Source organism: Elephas maximus, chromosome 8 (genome assembly GCF_024166365.1).
Source record: "Elephas maximus indicus isolate mEleMax1 chromosome 8, mEleMax1 primary haplotype, whole genome shotgun sequence".
NCBI lineage: Eukaryota > Metazoa > Chordata > Mammalia > Proboscidea > Elephantidae > Elephas > Elephas maximus.
Window position 1 is genome coordinate 38,176,858 of NC_064826.1, and position 18,766 is coordinate 38,195,623.

The window sequence follows — 18,766 nt, forward strand, 5'->3', positions numbered from 1 at the left end:
AGTTGTCTGAACAGAACAAGGGGATGCTGCGTGTTTTAAAGTCAGGAAAAGTGTGTGTCAGGGTTGTATCCTTTCATCATACCCGTTCAATCTGTATACTGCGCAAATAGTCCGAGAAGCTGGACTGTATGAAGAACGGGCATCAGGATTGGAGGAAGACTTATTAACCACCTGCATTATGCAGATGACGCAACCTTGCTTGCTGAAAGTGAAGAGGCCTTGAAGCATTTACTGATGAAGATCAAAGAGCACAGCCTTCAGTATGGACTGCACCTCAACATAAAACAAAAATCCTCACAACTGGGCCAATAAGCAATATCATGATAAACGGAGAAAAGATTGACGTTGTCAAGGATGTCACTTTACTTGGATCCACAATCAACAGCCATGGAAGCAGCAGTCAAGAAATCAAAAGACGCATTGCATCAGGCAAATCGGTTGCAAAAGACCTCTTTAAAGTGTTGAAAAACAAAGATGTCACCCTGAAGACTAAGGTGCGCCTGACCCAAGCCATGGTATTTTCAATCACATCATATGCATGTGAAAGCTGGACAATGAATAAGGAAGACTGAAGAAGAATTGATGCTTTTGAATTGTGTTGGCAAAGAATATTGAATATACCAGGGACTGCCAAAAGAACAAACAAATCTGTCTTGGAAGAAGTACAACCAGAATGCTTCTTAGAAGCAAGGATGGCAAGACTACGACTTATATGCTCTGAACGTGTCATCAGGAGGGATCAGTCCCTAGAGAAGGACATCATGCTTGGTAAAATACAGTGTTGGTGAAAAAGTGGAAAATCCTCAACGAGATGGATTGACACAGTGGTTGCAACAACAGTTTCAAGCATAACAATGATTGTGAGCATGGTGCAGGACGAGGCAGTGTTTCCTTCTATAGTACATAGGGCTGCTATGAGTCAGAACTGACTTGATGGCACCTAACAACAGCAGCAACATACACATGGACCTCACAGATGGGAAACACAGAAATCAAATTGACTACATCTGTAGAAAGAGACAGTGGAAAAGCTCAATATCATCGATCAGAACAAGGCCAGGGGCTGAATGTGGAACAGACAATCAATTGCTTATGAGTAAGTTCAAGTTGAAGCTGAAGAAAATTAGAAGAAGTCAATGAGAGCCAAAGTATGACCTTGAGTAATCCCACCTGAATTTGGAGACCATCTCAAGAATAGATTTGACACATTGAACACTAATGACCGAAGACCAGACAAATTGTGGAATGACATCAAGGACATCATACATGATGCAAGCAAAAGGTCATTAAAAAGACAGGAAAGAATGAAAAGACCAAAATGGATGTCAGAAGAGACTCTGACACTTGCTCTTGAACGTAGAGTAGCTAAAGTGAATGGAAGAAACGATGAAGAGCTGAACAGAAGATTTCAAAGGTTGCCTCGAGAAGGCAAAGTATTATAATTAAATATGCAAAAACCTGGAGTTACAAAACCAAAAGGAAAGAACATTCTCGGTATTTTTCAAGCTGAAAATAATGAAAACATTCAAGTCTTAAGCTGCAACTTTGTAGGATTCTATGGGCAAAATATCAAATAATGCAGGAAGCATCAAAAGCATATGGAAGGAATACACAGTCACTGTACCGAAAAGAATTGGCTACGTTCAGTCATTTCAGGAAGTGACATATGATCAAGAACTGATAGTACTGAAGGAAGAAATCCAAGCTATACTGAAGGGAATGGTGAAAAACAAGACTGTAGAAGTTGATGGAATGAATACCAATTGAGATGTTTCATAAACAGATGCAGTGCTGGAGTTGCTCACTTATCTATGCCAAGAAATTTGGAAGATAGCTTCCTGGCCAACTGACTGGAAGCGATCCATATTTGTGCCAGTTCCAGAGAAAAGTGATCCTACATAAATTATCAAATGATATCATTAATTACACAGAATTAAAATTTTGCTGAAGAGTATTCAAATATTTGCAGCAGTCCATGGACAGCAAACTGCCGGAAGTTGAAGTGGATTCAGAAGAGGATGTGGAATGAGAAATATCATTGCTGATGTCAACTGGATCTTGGCTGAAAGCGGAGAATACCATAAAAATGTTTACCTGTGTTTTATTGACTGTGGATCACAACAGATTATGGATAACATTGCAAAGAATGGAAATTCTAGAATACTTAATTGTACTCACGGGGAACCTGTCCATAGACCAAGAAGTAGTCTTTTGAACAGAACAAGGGGATAATGCGTGGTTTAGAGTCAGGAAAGGTGTGCATCAGGTTTTGTATCTTTTCACCATACTTATTCAGTCTGTAGGCTGAGCACATAATCCGAGAAGATGGAACACATCATCAGGATTGGAGGAGGATTCATTAACAACCTGTGATATACAGATGACACAGCCTTGCTTGCTGAAAGCAAAGAGGGCTTGAAGCACTTATTGATGAAGATGAAAGACCACAGCCTTCAGTATGAATTGCACCTCAACATAAAACAAAAATCCTCACAACTGGACCAATAAGCAACATGATAAATGGAGAAAAGGTTGAAGTTATCAAGGATTTCTTTTTACTTGGATGCACAATCAGCACCCATTGAGGCAGCAGTCAAGAAATTAAAAAGCAAAGATATCACTTTAAGGACTAAGGTGTGCCTGACCCAAGCCATGATATTTTCAATCGCCTCATAAGCATGGGAAAGCTGAACAATGAATAAAGAAGACTGAAAAAGAATTGACACCTTTGAATTTATGGTGTTGGCGAAGAATAGTGAATATACCATGGGTTGCCAGAGGAACAAACACATCTGTCTTGGAAGAAATACAGCCACAGTGCTCCTTAGAAGTGAGGATGGCGAGTCTTTGTCTCACGTGCTTTGGCCATGTTACAGAAGAGACCATTCCCTGGAGAAGGACATCATATTTGGTAAAATAGAGGGTCAGTGAAAAAGAGGAAGACCGTCAAGGAGATGGATGGACATAGTGTGTGCAACAATGGATTTAAGCATAATGATTGTAAGGATAGCGCAGGACAAGGCAGTGTTTCGTTCTTTTGTACATAGGGTTGCTGTGAGTTGGAACTGACTCCATGGTACCTAACAACAACAATGGAAAATTTGTTTCTGAATTTTCAAGAAACTGCCAAACTGACAGTGGAGTGGGAGAAAGTGAGGTGCTAAGTAGCCTTGGCTCGCATTGTCTCATTCCACCTCTTTGCTCCTGGGTAGGGGTGGAAGTTCCGCTCCTTGTTCAGCCCTGTGGACACCACTCTGGTGAGAGAAGTGAAGAGCCAACCTGCTCTGTCTCACCGGTGCCAGGAGCACCTGGAAGTCCCGCTTGGCCACTTAGCTCCACTGACACCGTGGTGTAGGAGACAGTTTTCCTTTTGGTGTTTGGCTGGGTTATGATGAGTATTATAAAAAATGTTTTCTGTTCTGCTAGGCTGTTATTTTCCCCGTCCTTTGACTAGAGAGAGCAGGCTTTTCTTGGTCTGCACTTTGGTGGTTCTGGGTTGAAGGCTTCTTTATAGAAAGCAGAAAGAAACTGAGGGAACTCACCACTGTGTATTTCTGAAACCCCCAAGGTCCCTAGCCACTGTCTGCCCTCTTTCCATCTCTCAGAATCTGTACTTGTTTGTTGTATTATGTCCAGGATATTTTAGTTGTAAGATAGAGGCCTAACTAGGAATGGGGCTACTCCATTTTGGCCCTAGGCTGTATTTTCTAGTCTCCTGTATAGTCAGATGTGGTCATGTCTGAGTTCTGGCCAATGGAAAATGAGTGGAAATGATTTGCCCATAAAAGCCTTCTTTGTGATCCTCCAGGCTCTTTCTCCTCCATTCTTTACTGACTAGATGTCCACAGGGGATGGTGAAACCATAAGATAGATGGTGAAACCATAAGATAAACCTGCGTTTCTGAGCAACTGTTAGGAGTAAATCCACCCATTACTGTGTTATGCCCCTGAGGCTTCAGGATTCTTTCTACAGGCAGTTAGCCTACCTTGAGTATATAGGGTTAATATTACCTTTTCCTCTCTTTTTTGCTTATTTTACTCCCTTTAAGACTAAGCTCAAGCTTCCTACATACAACTTTCCTGAATTCCAGCATTTACTTACTTGAAATACGACAGCGTTATAAGTTTAACTCATGATTAAAACTCTTTTGTATCGTTCTCTAGTTATTTCCTGGGTTAATACTAACTCTACTTTGTACGCCTCTAAAAAAAAAAAAAAAAGACCGTATTCCTTTCACCTACCTGTTCAGAGGATGCTGAATAAATGCATATTAAATTTGTCCTTTGAAGCATTGATGTGCCTGAATAATTAAACCCTGCAGAAATATGATAAAATGAAATTACCATCATTAAAACATTTTTTTTTCCTTAGACTTTGAGGGTGTTTCTGCACTATTCACATGAAGACTTTTCAACTCCTTGATGAATCCATCATACTGTTTATGGCAGAGGTTTTCAAACCATTTTGACTATGACTTATAATAAGTAATATAGTTTTGCATAGTGCAGACATGCACACACATACACACAAGTACAACAAAAGTTTCATGAAACAATCCTTACACCATAATTACCATTATTATGTGCCATGCTCTTTGATTTTTTCTATTCTGGCCACAACCCAACAAATTGATTCTATGAGTCACTCATTGGTCATGACTTGTTTGAAAAATACTCTTTTATTGCTGGAGGCAGGTTTGAAAGGGCGAAGCAGCTCAAATTGAGCTATCACTGAGGGAGTGGAGCATGTTAGCTTTTAATTCTAAAATTTTAAATGTGGGCTTATCATAAGGGTTTTAAGCAGAAAGTGTAATATAAAGGGTCAAGAGGCCCATGGTCTACCCTTGGTCTGAGAAAGGCCATTTGCAGTTAATGTGGCCTTTGGGCTTTTTATTATTAGCATCACTTGGAGAGGTACTTGTTAATGCAGATTCCCTGGCCCCAGTCCGGATCAATGAAATTAGAATCATTTGTCACGGGTCATAGAATCTGCATTGTAACAAGTTCTGTAAATGCTGAAGTTTCTTATAGAAAACCCTGAGTCTTGGGTGAGAGCAATTTGTTGGGAGCTCTGCTGGACGTTGTACTTGCTTTTGCTTGTTAAGCTTACCCTTCCCCCATCCTTTTGTCTGTTAAATTATCCATCACGTATTTGTGCTATTTCAGCTTATTTTATTGGCTTTAATCTCTCATACCAATGATTATATCAATTTGTAAAATTTATTATTCTTAATTTTTCTTCCTATTTTATAAACTGTCTTTTATCTTTTTTTTTTCTGATTTTCATTATATATTCTCTTGCCATTTTATTTTTAAACGCCTTACATACTTTTTAGCTTATCACTTGCCTTTTAGAGTGTTTAATCATCTTTTTAATTTTTTGGTTCTTTTTTTTTTTTCCAGCTAATATTTTTCTTTTTTTTAAACCAACTTTTATTTCTGTAGCTTTTGAAATGACTACCAGGAAGCATAATCACAAATGTCAGCTAAGTGAATGACCCATTCACTCAGTAAAGAAGATTTTTACAGTAACGGCTCATCAGTGAATCATACCTCCCTCGTTGATTTGGGTAGTTTTCTCCCACATTGACTCTAATCTTGGCCATGTGACTTGTTTTGGGCAGTGGGACGTCAGCAGATGTTACTCAGGCAAAAGCTTGGTAAGCACGTGTGACTTGGAAACATGCAAGAAATTCAGGCTACTCTTCTGGAAAGAACATTGGAGGACAAATGAGGCATCCTGGCCAACAAGCCCCAGTTAACTGCCTAACATGTGAGGTCATCATGGACAATTCAACCCTGTTTGAGCCTCAGGTGATTACAGCCACATGGGTCATCTCAGGAGTGGCTAGCAGATGATCTTCCCAAAGGAGTGGAGCCCAAGATTCAGGATCATGAGCAAATAAGTGCTTGTTCTTTTAAGACACATAGTTTTGGAGAACTGAAACACAATCGGTAGTATTAGTGAGGTGCTACCGTAACGAAAACCTAGAATATGCGGCATTGGTTTGGGGCTTGCGTGGCAGCTGGAGGATGGAAAAGCGGTGAGGAGATTGTTGGCAAAGCCTGAACAAATGGCAAACAAACCGCTAATGGAGCTGGAAAGGTAGTGCAGAACCTGTTATACTGGAATGATGGTTATCCATGTGTTTTGGCACTTAAATGATTTTAAAAACTGTCTCCTGCAGGAACGTGGAAAGTAGAAGATGAACCTAATGAACTTGGGGATCTAATTAAGGTTAAGGAGATTTCCAGGCAGAATATTGAAATTGTCAGTTGGCTTTTTATAGCTTTGTATAATAAGGCACGGGAAGAGAGAAATGAACTCAATGCAGAAATCAGAGGAAATACAGGGTGTCCAGGACTTTCTAGGTTGGAAAATGAAACTGTTTATCATTCCCATCTTCTAGCAGGCAAAAGATTCTCAAAGTAAGAAATGGCCTTTGGGCAAAGATCAAATCATGCTGGAAGTCTTTTTGGTAAGTTGGTACTTAGTAGATTCCTTTAACTAGACAAATAGGATTCCAAGAGTTCTAAGGGTGTTGTGCCATAGCAATCTGATACTCTTAAAGTGGAGAAGAGTCTATTTTCAAAACTTACTGATGTAGTTTTTTGGGAATGGACTGAACTCTGATTAGATTAATAGGAAGCTTACAAAATTTTAAGGGAGTTGAATCTGCTTTCACTAAAAAAAAACCATAAATTTAAAATGAAAAGAGACCTCTGAGTCCCCAGGTTGCTATGAACAGGAAATAGAGAAAGCTACTCAGCTGCAACCATGAAGCATTTCTTTTATTAAGAAGGAATGATTTCTCAGCAAGGAGCCTAGAGGACAGAGCTAAGAGCTGTGGAGAACAATAGATTAGGGAATCATTGCAGAGAAAAGAAATGGGTTCTAGTCATGGAACGTATCTGCCCCTGGAGTAGGAGGCCTGACAACACGTGCAGGCTTGCTATGGACAAGTGACTTTCCCGTTCCTTGAAAACTTCTATTGTGGTTATCCTGTCCCTTTCATTGTGTGTTGGGTGTTTGGGAGACTGATAATTTGCCATTTTATTCCACAAGTTTCTGATTCAAGATGAGCCGCAATCAAGTTGCACATTAGGATCCACATCCACACTTGGCCCTGGTGTACATTACGAGACAACGGATTTTGAACTTACTGAAAACGTTACATGAGACTTTAGGTTCTGGAGAAGGATTGGGTATGTTTTGTATGTGGGAAGAATATGATTCATTAGGTCCAGAGAGCAGGACTTTGGTAGATGGTTATATTAATGTCCTCTGCCCCACCCTCTAACCCCATGAATCATGTCTCTTCGTACCTGAACTCTTGTGTAGTGCTCTCATACACTGACTGGTGGCTGGGTGTATGACTCCACTCAACCAGTGGAATGTCAGCAAACATCCAAACGGAGGCTTATTAGATCCTTGCACAGTGGAGTTTACCCTTGTGGAACACTTTTACCTCATGACTACAGCTGCTTGAAGAACCCTAAGTCAAGACTAGCTGAAGAACTGCCTTGCCAAGTATAATATAAATTGTAGAATTATGAGCAAATAAATGATTTTTGTTGTAAGTTTTGGAGTGGTTTGCTTTGTAATAATAAATAAGTGATACAAGGACTATATGCTTTTGTCCCTTTCATCTGCCACAGTGCTTTTCAGTTCTTTGTGTTAGACTCTGTTTCCAACGCATTTGAACCCCTTAATTCTAATTAATTCTAATAGTTTTGATCCATGTAGTTCAAGGTCCCATGGACCAAAATTTCTATTGATACACTGTCCTGTTGGAATGGCGTCTTTTTTTTTTTTTTTTTTTCATATGCTACAGCATCAAGTCCAACAGTGAGGAGCTGTAGGATCTAAAATCCATGGTCTCACCTTCACAGGCTTCCTGGATATTGTATAAGTGATCTGACCAGATTGTGACACACTTGTACCTGTTTGGTGTTTTTGGAATTTAGCCTCCTTGGGGTAATGTGCTTCTGGGGAAATCATTCAAGAAGCCTCCAAAAACTTTTGGTTATTTGCTGAACCACTTCCTTTCTGTTACTACATACTTTGCTTGAACTTTTTCCTGAGGGGAAGAGTATACATCAGAGAGAACAATGGTGTCAGCTGGGCAGTGGAGAAGGCCCTACCAGTGACTAAGAAAGCCTTACTTAGTTTTATGAGGAAGTTAAAGACATGTCAGTATATAGATGTGTCTCAGTTGGGAGCCTTTCCATATAGCTGGTTATATTACATGTAGCAATCTACCTTCTTGTTAACATGTAGAATTGTTTATATAAATTTTATATTCATTAATTATATGTAATCTATTTTTTGTTATGATTAATTAGAACTGTTATGTAGAATAGCTGTCTAAATAGCTGTTTTACTAGTGAGGAAACACCACCTACATTTTTAATTGGAAATGTTGTATAGTTAGCACATCATTGCATTGAACCAGAAAGTTTGCAGATTTTAACCTTTCAGTTAGTTGCAGTGATCTGAATTAAGGGGATGCTTAAACATTAAAGAATTTGTTTAAAAAAAAGAAAATCAAACATTTAAAATATTTATGATAAAAAGATATCAAAATCAGATGGTTTTCCTCTTTAAAACAACTCATTACTTTGTTCTTACTGCATACTGATTGGAGAAAACTTGGAAAATATAGAAAAAATTGCTCTTTCACTTATCACATTTTTCACTTAATTAAATTTGCCAGACATATCCAGATATCCTTATATATCTTTCTGCAATGTGATTTTTAAAAGGCATTTGACATCCACATAGCGTACAGTTTAATGATTGCTTATTTAATCAGTTTCCTATTGTTGATATTTAGGTTGGTCCAGTTTTTTTATAAGTAATGTATGATGAACATCTTTGTGTACACATCTTTGTACATATTTCTGATTATTTACTTAGGGTAACTTTTTTAAAATATGACACTCCAGGCCTTAGGATGAGACCATTTTGAAGCCTTCTGATAGATTTTGGCAAAAATTACCTTTCAGATAGTTTGTAAAGTCTTTTATTCCTATAAGCAGTATACCAATGTCTGTAAAACTTTGACATGTCACTCTGTGGTATGTAAGTAATACAGAAAAGATTAGGAAAATGACAAATGAGCAGCTCATTATACTTCAAATTGAAATAAATATGGTGTATGTTATTATTTTATTAAAGTAGCCTAAAGGCTTGCTTTTTAAATAAAGAACTCTTAAAATTATAGTATCTACAGAAATAAAAGTTATTTTTATGTGAATACTATTTCCTATAGAAATATTGAAAAGAGGAGGAAAATATTTACCCCAATTTTAAGGGAATTCCGATGAACCATAAGTCTATGAATAAGGTGATGAGATCAGACAAACTTATTTTTAAAATAGGTCCTTAAATCTCTTTCTGCATAAAATGTTATTAGATTCATACCTGGATCTTCAAGGGTGAAGGATCCCATTGCTTAGCACAATGCCTAGCACAGATTGGAATTTAATAGTTATTCAGTGATGGATGAATGAATGAATGAGTAAAAGAAAGCATGAATGAATTTTTATAGCTTCACATCCTTGACAAAGGAAGCTTCTTCCCTGTTGTCTTTTAAGTTAGATAGCTCTTTACCAAGCTCATGTGGGACATGTCCCAAGGGTACTCATGTGAGCAGAGAGGGACTGTCAGAACTGTGTGGTCAAGGTGGAGTGACTGGTCACAGCCAGAGCACTAAAGTGACTCCGGGAAGAGAGGACCTTCACAATGCCACCAGACACGCATCTGGGGGAGTCTGTGGAAGGTGAGGCAGGCATGAAGATCCATTTTCTATACTTAATAAAGTATCGTATGTAGCTAGGACTTAGTACGTACACATTTTTTGAGATAGCTTATGATTTCAGTTCTTCCTTTTAGCACTCAAGTGAAATGTATGTGTGAAAGTTTAAGTTTCAATCACCTTACCGGTTAAGGGCCCTAAGGTCAAAATTTTAAGTAAGTTTGAATTAGATGGCTAGTCATTGTAGGAGGTCAAGTGTTAAGGGGTGTGAGTAGTAAGCACATTTTAAATGAGAAGAATGCTCATTTCTAAGTTAAAGCCTCATGTGGAGCTGGCTACAGTTTTACGACATTGTATTATGCACCTCTAGTGGGACAAATCCAGGTACCACAGAAGCCATACAAAGGCTATAGACTCCTGAATAGCCAGGTGAGGAAGATGACGTTTTATACCGTTTGTCCAGATTCTTTCAAAGGTGTGGTATCTAATAATAATTCTGTAATCAGTACAGAATTATCTTAACTGTACTTCATGCTTCCTGGCCTTCTATAGTACTAAAAAGTTCAAAACAGTGCTACTTCAGTTTCTTTGTTTTTATTTTTTAACTGATAGGTTTCCCCCTAATCATTTCTCTAAAATAATTGCCCTTTGAAAGATACCTAAGGGCTACTGCTGATTCCTAATGGCCGTGCTGGAGACCATTCTCATTTAAAAGCACAAAAATTAATATTTAAATCTTGTAGCTTATATATGTACCGTGGTGCCCAGGATAGGCCTGAAAACTTTGAAAACACTGCTCTCAAAAAAGCGAGGTTAAAACCAGGCTTTGCTGGCTGACTGTAGGCATTGAATCATAGCTGTGAACTTTTTTAAAAATTAAAAACAAAATATTTATAGAAAAAAATCAAAACCAGAAAAATATCATTTATTGATTGATGGCTGCAGTTAAATCTTACAAGGCAAGAAATCTGTCATGACTCTGTTTAATTCTCTAGGGGAGTTTTGTTTTCCTAAACCAAGACATAAATTCCACCCAGACCATCATATGATTTGAACTTAGACACAAGCTGAGGATTTAGGATACCTTGACAATCATATTTGTTTGTGAGAGGAATAAAAATCTTTCAGCATAGTCTTTGATCAGAGATAGTTTCAAAGCCCTACTTGTGTGTTGTATTTGTTTTGAAAACAGATTTGATGTCTGTTATTTCTAGCTTTGGAGTAATTTATTAACATTTGTTGAAATAAGCTGACTTATATTGTCTTAGAGTGAACTATATAGTATTTAGGTTAGAACAAAGTACACAAAAAGTTATTTTTAATCTAACTTAAAATTTCTTCTAAATAAATACATGTTCATTGTAAAAAAATTATATGAAATTCAATTGAGCAAAAAAAAAAAGGGAAAATCACAATCTCATTTCATCAACCAGAGATAAGAACTATTAGTTTTTTTTATGTATTTCTTTTTATATGTGTCTGTTTTAAAAATTAAAATTTAGAACATATTCATAAAATTAAAAAAAATGCTTTTTCACTCGAAATATCATGACATACTCCTGTGCCCACAACCAGCATCAATTTTAATTGTTACATAATATGTCCTACCACCACCCATATGTCAGTTTGTTGTACTGTGGTAGTTTGATTGTTGCTATGATGCTGAAAGCTATGCTACTGGTATTTCAAATACTAGCATGGCCACCCCTGATGGACAGGTTTTAGCACACCTTCCAGGCTAAGACAGACTAGGAAGAAAGGCCTAGCAATCAACTTCTGAAAGATAGCCAATGAAACCCTTAGGGATCACCACAGAACATTGTCTGCCTTACTTGCTTTGGACATATCTTCAGTCACTAGAGGAGGACATTTTGTTTGGTGAAGTTGAGGGCCAGCAAGGTCTTGGAAGATCCTTGGTGAGATGCATTGGCACAGTGGCTACAATGATGGCCTTGAACATGCTGTTGATTGTGAGGATGATGTGGGACTGGCAACGTTTTATTCTATTGTATAGAAAGTCACCATGAGTTGGAGTTGACTAGATGGCAGCCAACAACAACAGAATGCCACAAGACGGTTGTCATAATTTATGTACCCAGTACTTATTAATGGACACTTAGGTTTTCTGTAGTCCCCCCTTCCCCCAGTATAGGCAGTACTGTGATAAATACTTGTGCATATTAAAAATAATTTTTTTTTTGGATCAATCCCTGTAGGTAGAACAATTGAGGCTCAAGATAGAAGCATACTGACTTCACTTGCTTAAAAGAAGTGCAGAAACACTTTACTGAGGCTTTTGAAATGAAGGATAGAATTATCTGCCTGGAGACTTCCAGAAGTATTTAAAATGAAAAAAGTACAAGGTACTATGTAAAGACTCAATTTTATCTTGAGTCTTATGGAAAAAATACTGTGCTTGATTTTGTTATCCTTTATTCTGTTGTTGATATCTCATCACTATCATCATATTCGTTGACTGTTTAGCATTTGCTGTGTTAAGAACTTTTTGTGGATTGGTTCATCTCATAATTTTCATAGCAACCCTGTGAGGTAAGTGGAACTATAATCCACATGTTATAGATGAGGAAAATGAGTCCTAGAAAGTTTAAATAATTTGCTTTCAGTAATATGGCGAGAGAGGGCGCTGGTGGTTCAGTGGTAAAATTCTTAACCTTCCACGTGAAAGAGCTGGGTCTGATGCCTGGCCAGTACGTGCATAATGCTATGATGCTAAACAGGTTTCACTGAGGCTTCCAGACAAAGATGGACTAGGAAGAAGGGCCTGGTGATCTACTTCTGAAAATGAGCCAACGAAAACCCCGTGGATCATAACGGCCCAATCTGCAGCTCATCATGGGGATACTGGGCAGCGTTTCGTTCAGGTTGCACCCAGGGTCGCCATGAGTCAGGGGCTGACTCCGTGGCAGCTAACAACAACAACATGGCTAATAAAAAAAATGGAACCATGATTTGAACACAATTTTCTGTCTTTGGAGCAAGATTTCTCCAAGTCTTTTGATTTTGACTGTTCATGGTCCATGATAAAAGCAGAGGAATAGATTGAGTGTGAGAATGTAAGTGAAGAAAAGTTGGGCAGAGTAGCCGTCGGCCTTGTGTTATTCTGTGTTGTCAACACCAGTGATTTTCATTATTTTTCTACTTACTCTTGGAAATCTTGACTACTAGAAGGAACACATGACAGCAGTAACGTACTTTGAGATACAGGGTGCAAACTCCTAAATTAAATATTTTCAAGTTTCTTACTTCTGGAAACTTTATTTTAAGTTGGTTATAATTTCGATGTAGTCCCTGGGAAGCTAGGATTTAAAATGTTAGCAACCTACTATGTATATATATATATATATATATATATGGATGGATAGATAGACTGTGCTCACATCAGTTATCAAAGTTTATGACTTTTAATTTAGATTTGATGTGTATCACTTCTTTGAAAAGATTGCTTGCTTTATCTGAAACATTGACTGCATCCCCACAAGGAAAATCAAGATGTAAAACTTTTAAGTAATGGCATAGTTTACTAATTTTTCTAAGTTAGCATAATCCAAATTAGGCTTTTAAAATCTCCTATATAAATTTTTCATTTTGACGTTTGTGCATCATTTTCTTCTCAGAAGCAGCTTTAGGAAACTTAGAAAGTTTTTTTTTTTTTTTTAAGTAATTCTCTTTATTGAAGTACAAAGAACTATCCTTTTATAGTGATATGGGAAAAATTTCCCAATTCAAGGAGGATTTTCTTTATGTTATGTGTTATTCATATTCATAAATGAATAGTAAAGATACAACTATCTTTACTATTCCTTTGTCATTAGCATTATTTCATTGTGGATAGTAATAAAGCACTATTCGACTTTATTCCTAATGTTTAAATTGCTTAACTTGATGAGACCGTCAAAATTTCTTACTATACCTACTCATTCAAAATATGTTTTTATTAAAAGAGATGTGTATGTTGTTTAGATAATGTAGATTGCTTAGGGAACATCTTATTTAAATATACTTTTAAAAACTTTTAATTTCCTTCTGAAGTATAAAAACATTATTTTTCCAGCCACTGTTCAGGGTTTGAACATACAAAAATTGGCAAGGCATGATTCCTTCAGTTGAAACACTTATAGTTGAGTGAGAGAGTCCTATGTGTAGACAGATACTTATAACAGGATTTTAAGAACTATAATTGAGGTTTACCTAAATTGGTGTGATAGCAGGTGGGGGATGATTAATTTAACCTTCCGGGGGAGAGGAAAGGGTGAAAGAAAACTCTGTGGCATCCTTTATAAAATCAAAAAGATTTTCTAGGTGTTGACTGATGATTTTAACAGTTTACTATTTCAAATTAGATACGCTTTCTTCTGGGATTTTTTTTTTTTCCCCTCTGTATAAATCTTTTGTTTGGAACGTTTTACCTTTTGTTTTAACAGGTAGCATTAGAAAAGTTGGGTAGATGAGAGATTCTACAAGGGAAGATGAACCCAAGTGTCAAGATTTGGATCTATGAGGATTCTTCTGTCCCCAGTCTTGAAGCACCAGGATGTAATTATCCCAAGGGAACTGCAGGTTTTTTTTGTTTTTGGCTTCTCAGAGGAGTCATCATCTGAGCTGGGCTTTGAAAGATGAGTAGAATTTTCCAAGTGGAGAAAATCCTTTCTTGGCAGAGGGAAAGTCTGATGATAGGAGACTCAAAGAGAGAGTTAGAAATTAAGGAAGACTCAAGAGTCTTGTTGTATGGGGATAGGGCGAATGGTAATACTGTTAACCAAGGAAGGGAATATAGAAGTATACTTGAAAGTTGGGGTAGAATATGATCTCTCTCTTGGGCAACAAGAATGATGGGGAGAAGGAGAGAGGAAGTTTAGGAAAGAATCCTTGCGTGATTGCCTCATGGGATTCAAATTTTGTGTTGAAGTATGAGTTAACCAGATGGCAGGAAAGTGGAGAGAGGAAAAAACATTTCAGGCAGAAGTATTTGCTTATACGACAGCTTGGAGATGTAAGAAAATAACCTGAGTATAGAGAACTGCTTGTGGTTGAGAGGGTGTGTCTTGATTTCTATCTTAAAGACAGTAGTGGTGGTGGTGGTGGAAGCTAAGGTTTGTAATGAGGGGAATGGTTTATCGCATGAGGTGACCAGCAGCCAGTTGGAAATACGTGTTTGAAGCATAGGAAAGATGTTAAGATTGGAGAATAAACTTACCTAGGGGGTTATAATAATGGACAAAAGGTGCTTCACGCTTAGATGTGGGGAAGACAGATAAACAAAAATTACATTACAATGTGTTAAGTATTGCAGTATGAAGGGCTAAGGATTGATTATAGAGGAGGAGGAATCTACTTAGAACTATGGATTTAGGAATCATGGGTATATGGGTGGTGTTTGTAATTGAGAATATCAATGAGATTTTATATGAAAAGAATTTAAAGGAAGAGTTAAATTTAAGGATAGAATTCTGGGGAAAGCATCTGTTATAGAATAATAATTGAAGAGGAGTCATCTTAAAGCCATTTTTAACACCTAGCATTTCAACCCATTCATTAGTAGGTTGTAAAATCAGTATAAAAAACCTGTTGCTGTCGAGTTGATTCTGACTTATAATGACTCTGTAGGACAGAATAGAACTGCCTCATTGAGTTTCCAAGGAGTGTCTGGGGGATTTGAACTGCCGACCTTTTTGTTAGCAGCCATAGCACTTAACCATTACACCACCAGGATTTCCAAAATCAGTGTAGTGGGTGTGAAATCAATACGGTGGATTATATACAGCTCTTTGAAAACATGGATTAGGAGAGCATAGAAAGGATCCGGGTGCATGTCATAAATGTAATTATGGTTTTGTGAAGCTTTTGTTTCAGGTAGATGTGTGCGTGTGTGTATTGAGTGCAGTGTAAAATGCATTTCTTATCATGGGTCATGGTCACACACTTTTGAAAAACACCAATAAAAGAGATTAAGAATGGGCAGTCGGAAATAATTTAAATTATTTTTGTTCTTGTTATTACGAGATGCCACATTTTTTTTAAAAGGTATTATATCAGAGGCATTCTTAGAATAATCTTATCAGAGATGCACATGAAATAAAAAAAATTGACTCTAATAATAAATAGCTATAACTCATTGCCATGGAGTCAATTCCAATTTGTAGTGACCCTATAGGACGCAGTTGAACTGTAGAACTGCCCCATAGGGTTTCCAAGGCAGTAATCCTTACAGAAGCAGACTGCCACATCTTTCTCCGGTGGAGCGATGGTGGATTCGAACCATTGACCGTTTGTTTAGTATTCAAATACTTAACCACTTTGCCACTAGACCTCCTTAATAATAAATAGTAACCGTAGTTTATTATAGATGTACAAAAGGAAAAACCGTTTTACTTGTATTTGTTGCTATTGTTAAAATGTTAAACTCTACAATTTATTTATTCCAAAGATATTTATTTGTGACTTAATATACAAGGCCTTGTATTAAATTTTCAAAGGCTGGGTAAGATATGTTCGTATCCTCCAGGAGCCAACAGTCTAATACAAGAGATAAGAGAAATGTAGTGTATGGTGAGTATTATATGATAAAGTATTGGAGATGGAAGATGGAAAAATGTTGTTTCTTAGTATTTTTTTAAACAGTAAACTGCTGTATAAATCCAACATAGTTTCATTACAGCCGTTGTTGCTGCTCATGTGCTTCAGTATCAAGAAGGTGAGATAAGTTGGACCCTAATTCATGGACTTTTGTTGGGTGAAATGAGGGGGAAGAAGCCATTCTAGGCAGAGAGTATCATGGAAATTTGAAAGAACAGTGAAAAACCAATGGATGAGGAGTGGGTTCAGATTGATTAGTGGGTTGAGCAGATGAATTAATATAATGTAAAGGTAGTTTGGGTCTGAATGTGGAGCGGTTGGGATGCAACTAAGGAATACGGATGGCACTCACTGTGTTCCTTGATCCTGCTGTGGCTTGCTGTGGTTGAGTCTCTTCTTGATGTCACTATCAGCTCCTCAGTGAAGGTTGAGAACCTCAGTTGTTTGGTACCTTTCCCATCACCACAAAAATTGCTGCTTCCCATCATGACATTGGTGTCCCTGATGCTTTTGTTCCCTGAGATACTGTAAAGTCAATAGTGAAACAGCCCTGTTACTTTTTTTTTTTATTCTTTTGCCCCACCATTCATACTTCTGGTTTCAGACATGTGACCATGGGTTTAGGCTGAATCTCTGGCCAAGTGACAGGTATGTTGGCTTCATAGCTTATCAGTCAAATTTTTGTGCCTAGGTGGCTTCTTACCCTCATAAGAATTTTTACCCCAAATGTTCCTCATTTCTTGCCCCTTCAATCTTCAGGCATATGTAGACTTATCTGAATCCACTTCTTAGCTCAAACTGGGACCAGGACCCTTGCTCCATGCGCTTTTGTGAAAAGAGAGCGCAGGGTGGGGAATCCCCATCATTTCCTCTTTTCCTCCGTGGAACAATGATGTGTACCTCTGTGGAATTAGATCTTATCTGAGTAATCTGTTGGGAGATTTTACTTACTTCTTCTTCATGGTTTTTAATCCTTAAAGCTTTCCGTACCTCTTTACTAGAGTTTGGTAAAAATTTGAGTATCTAGCGTGTTTTCCTTTCAAGTAAATATCGATAGTTTTATTTATTTCTGGTTAATTTGTGAAGACTACCTACGAGCCTTTTTGAAAACTCATCGTTTGGAGTTACTTTAGAATAGCAATTTATTGAAAGGCGCTATATTAGAAATGTTTTTATTGCACTGTACTAGAGCTATGAAGTACAAAGAACTGTGAAGATTGAAAAATACAAATGATAGATGTATGTGTCTCTTTCTCCCTATTTTGTAGCCGTCTTTGAATCCTGGAGGGAGCCAGTCATCTGATGTAGTGCTTCTGAATCACTGGAAAGTTAGGAATTTTGAAGTTCAGCGTGGTGACATAGTGTCATTGGTGTAAGTACATCAGAAACTTTCTATATTGTATACAAAGCTGTTTATATTGGTTTATCTGATAATTTGCTGCTGTTTTGATATTGCCAATTGTTAAATTAATGGGTACATTTTAAATATGTATACTGTAGCTTTTTAAAATCAATTTTGAAATATGACAGTGCTATAAAAAGTGAAAGAATTTTCCTTTTGTACTAAAAATATATCAGTTGATTGGCATTCTGAAACAGTAATTAGAAATTATTATTTTGATAAGAAATACATGCCCTTGGTGTTATTTTGGATTATTTTGAAGTTTTTCATCTTGGTAGACAACTTTTATGCTACCTATGAATTTTCTTAGCTTGTGTCACTATAAAGTATTTCTAGAAGATGGTAATTATGACACGAAATACAGTGACATTTGTATATATCAGGAGTTGTGCTAAAAAAGGAAATTTGGAAGGCTAGAAGAATGGGGAAACCCTGGTGGCATAGTGGTTAAGTGCTACGGATGCTAGCCAAAGGGTTGGCAGTTCGAATCCGTCAGGTGCTCCTTAGAAACTCTGTGGGGCAGTTTTACTCTGCCCTATAGGGTCACTATGAGTCAGAATTGACTTGATGGCACTGGGTTTGGTTTTTGGTTTTTCAGTAGAGCGGAGACTTTTGTTTGGGGCCGAAAGGTGGCACTGTTTCTCTGTAAAATGTTGAGACTGGTGAGGAACAAAAATTTCATTTTGGTCTTAATGTGGAAAGGGAATGTCAAAGTGCGCATAACTGACACAATGAAATAATATGGAGTCCTGGTACGTGCTTGAATGGTTTTGATTTGAGATGTTCTGTTTTTTGTTTTAAATCTAAATTCATACTGAGAAGACTGCAACGGAATTTGCCTAATTTCTTTTGGTATTGGTATCAGCTACTTAAGAAAATATATTAATTTGCTTCCCTGTTCTGCCAGTTAGTGCACTGGAGTAGCAATTAATGCAGCAGTTTTATTGCTATTTTGTTTTAAATGATAGTAAAAGCCTACTGTTCAGTGACAACTTTTCCAATTTATATT

The 18,766-nt window shown here is 37.3% G+C and overlaps 1 protein-coding gene across 5 annotated transcripts in view; it reads left to right on the forward strand.

Moving 5' to 3' along the window:
• IMMP2L (inner mitochondrial membrane peptidase subunit 2) overlaps window positions 1-17,846 on the forward strand; it is a 142,393-nt gene extending 124,547 nt beyond the window's left edge. For 3 of the 5 annotated variants that reach the window (XM_049894793.1, XM_049894791.1, XM_049894792.1), the window contains one exon: window positions 17,624-17,846. In XM_049894793.1, coding sequence (XP_049750750.1) covers window positions 17,624-17,731 — 108 coding nt within the window. In that variant the 3' untranslated portion in view covers window positions 17,732-17,846. The remainder of the gene's footprint in view (window positions 1-17,623) is intronic. The other 2 variants (XM_049894790.1, XM_049894789.1) reach the window with 1 other exon arrangement.
• The last annotated feature ends 920 nt before the right edge of the window (window positions 17,847-18,766 follow it).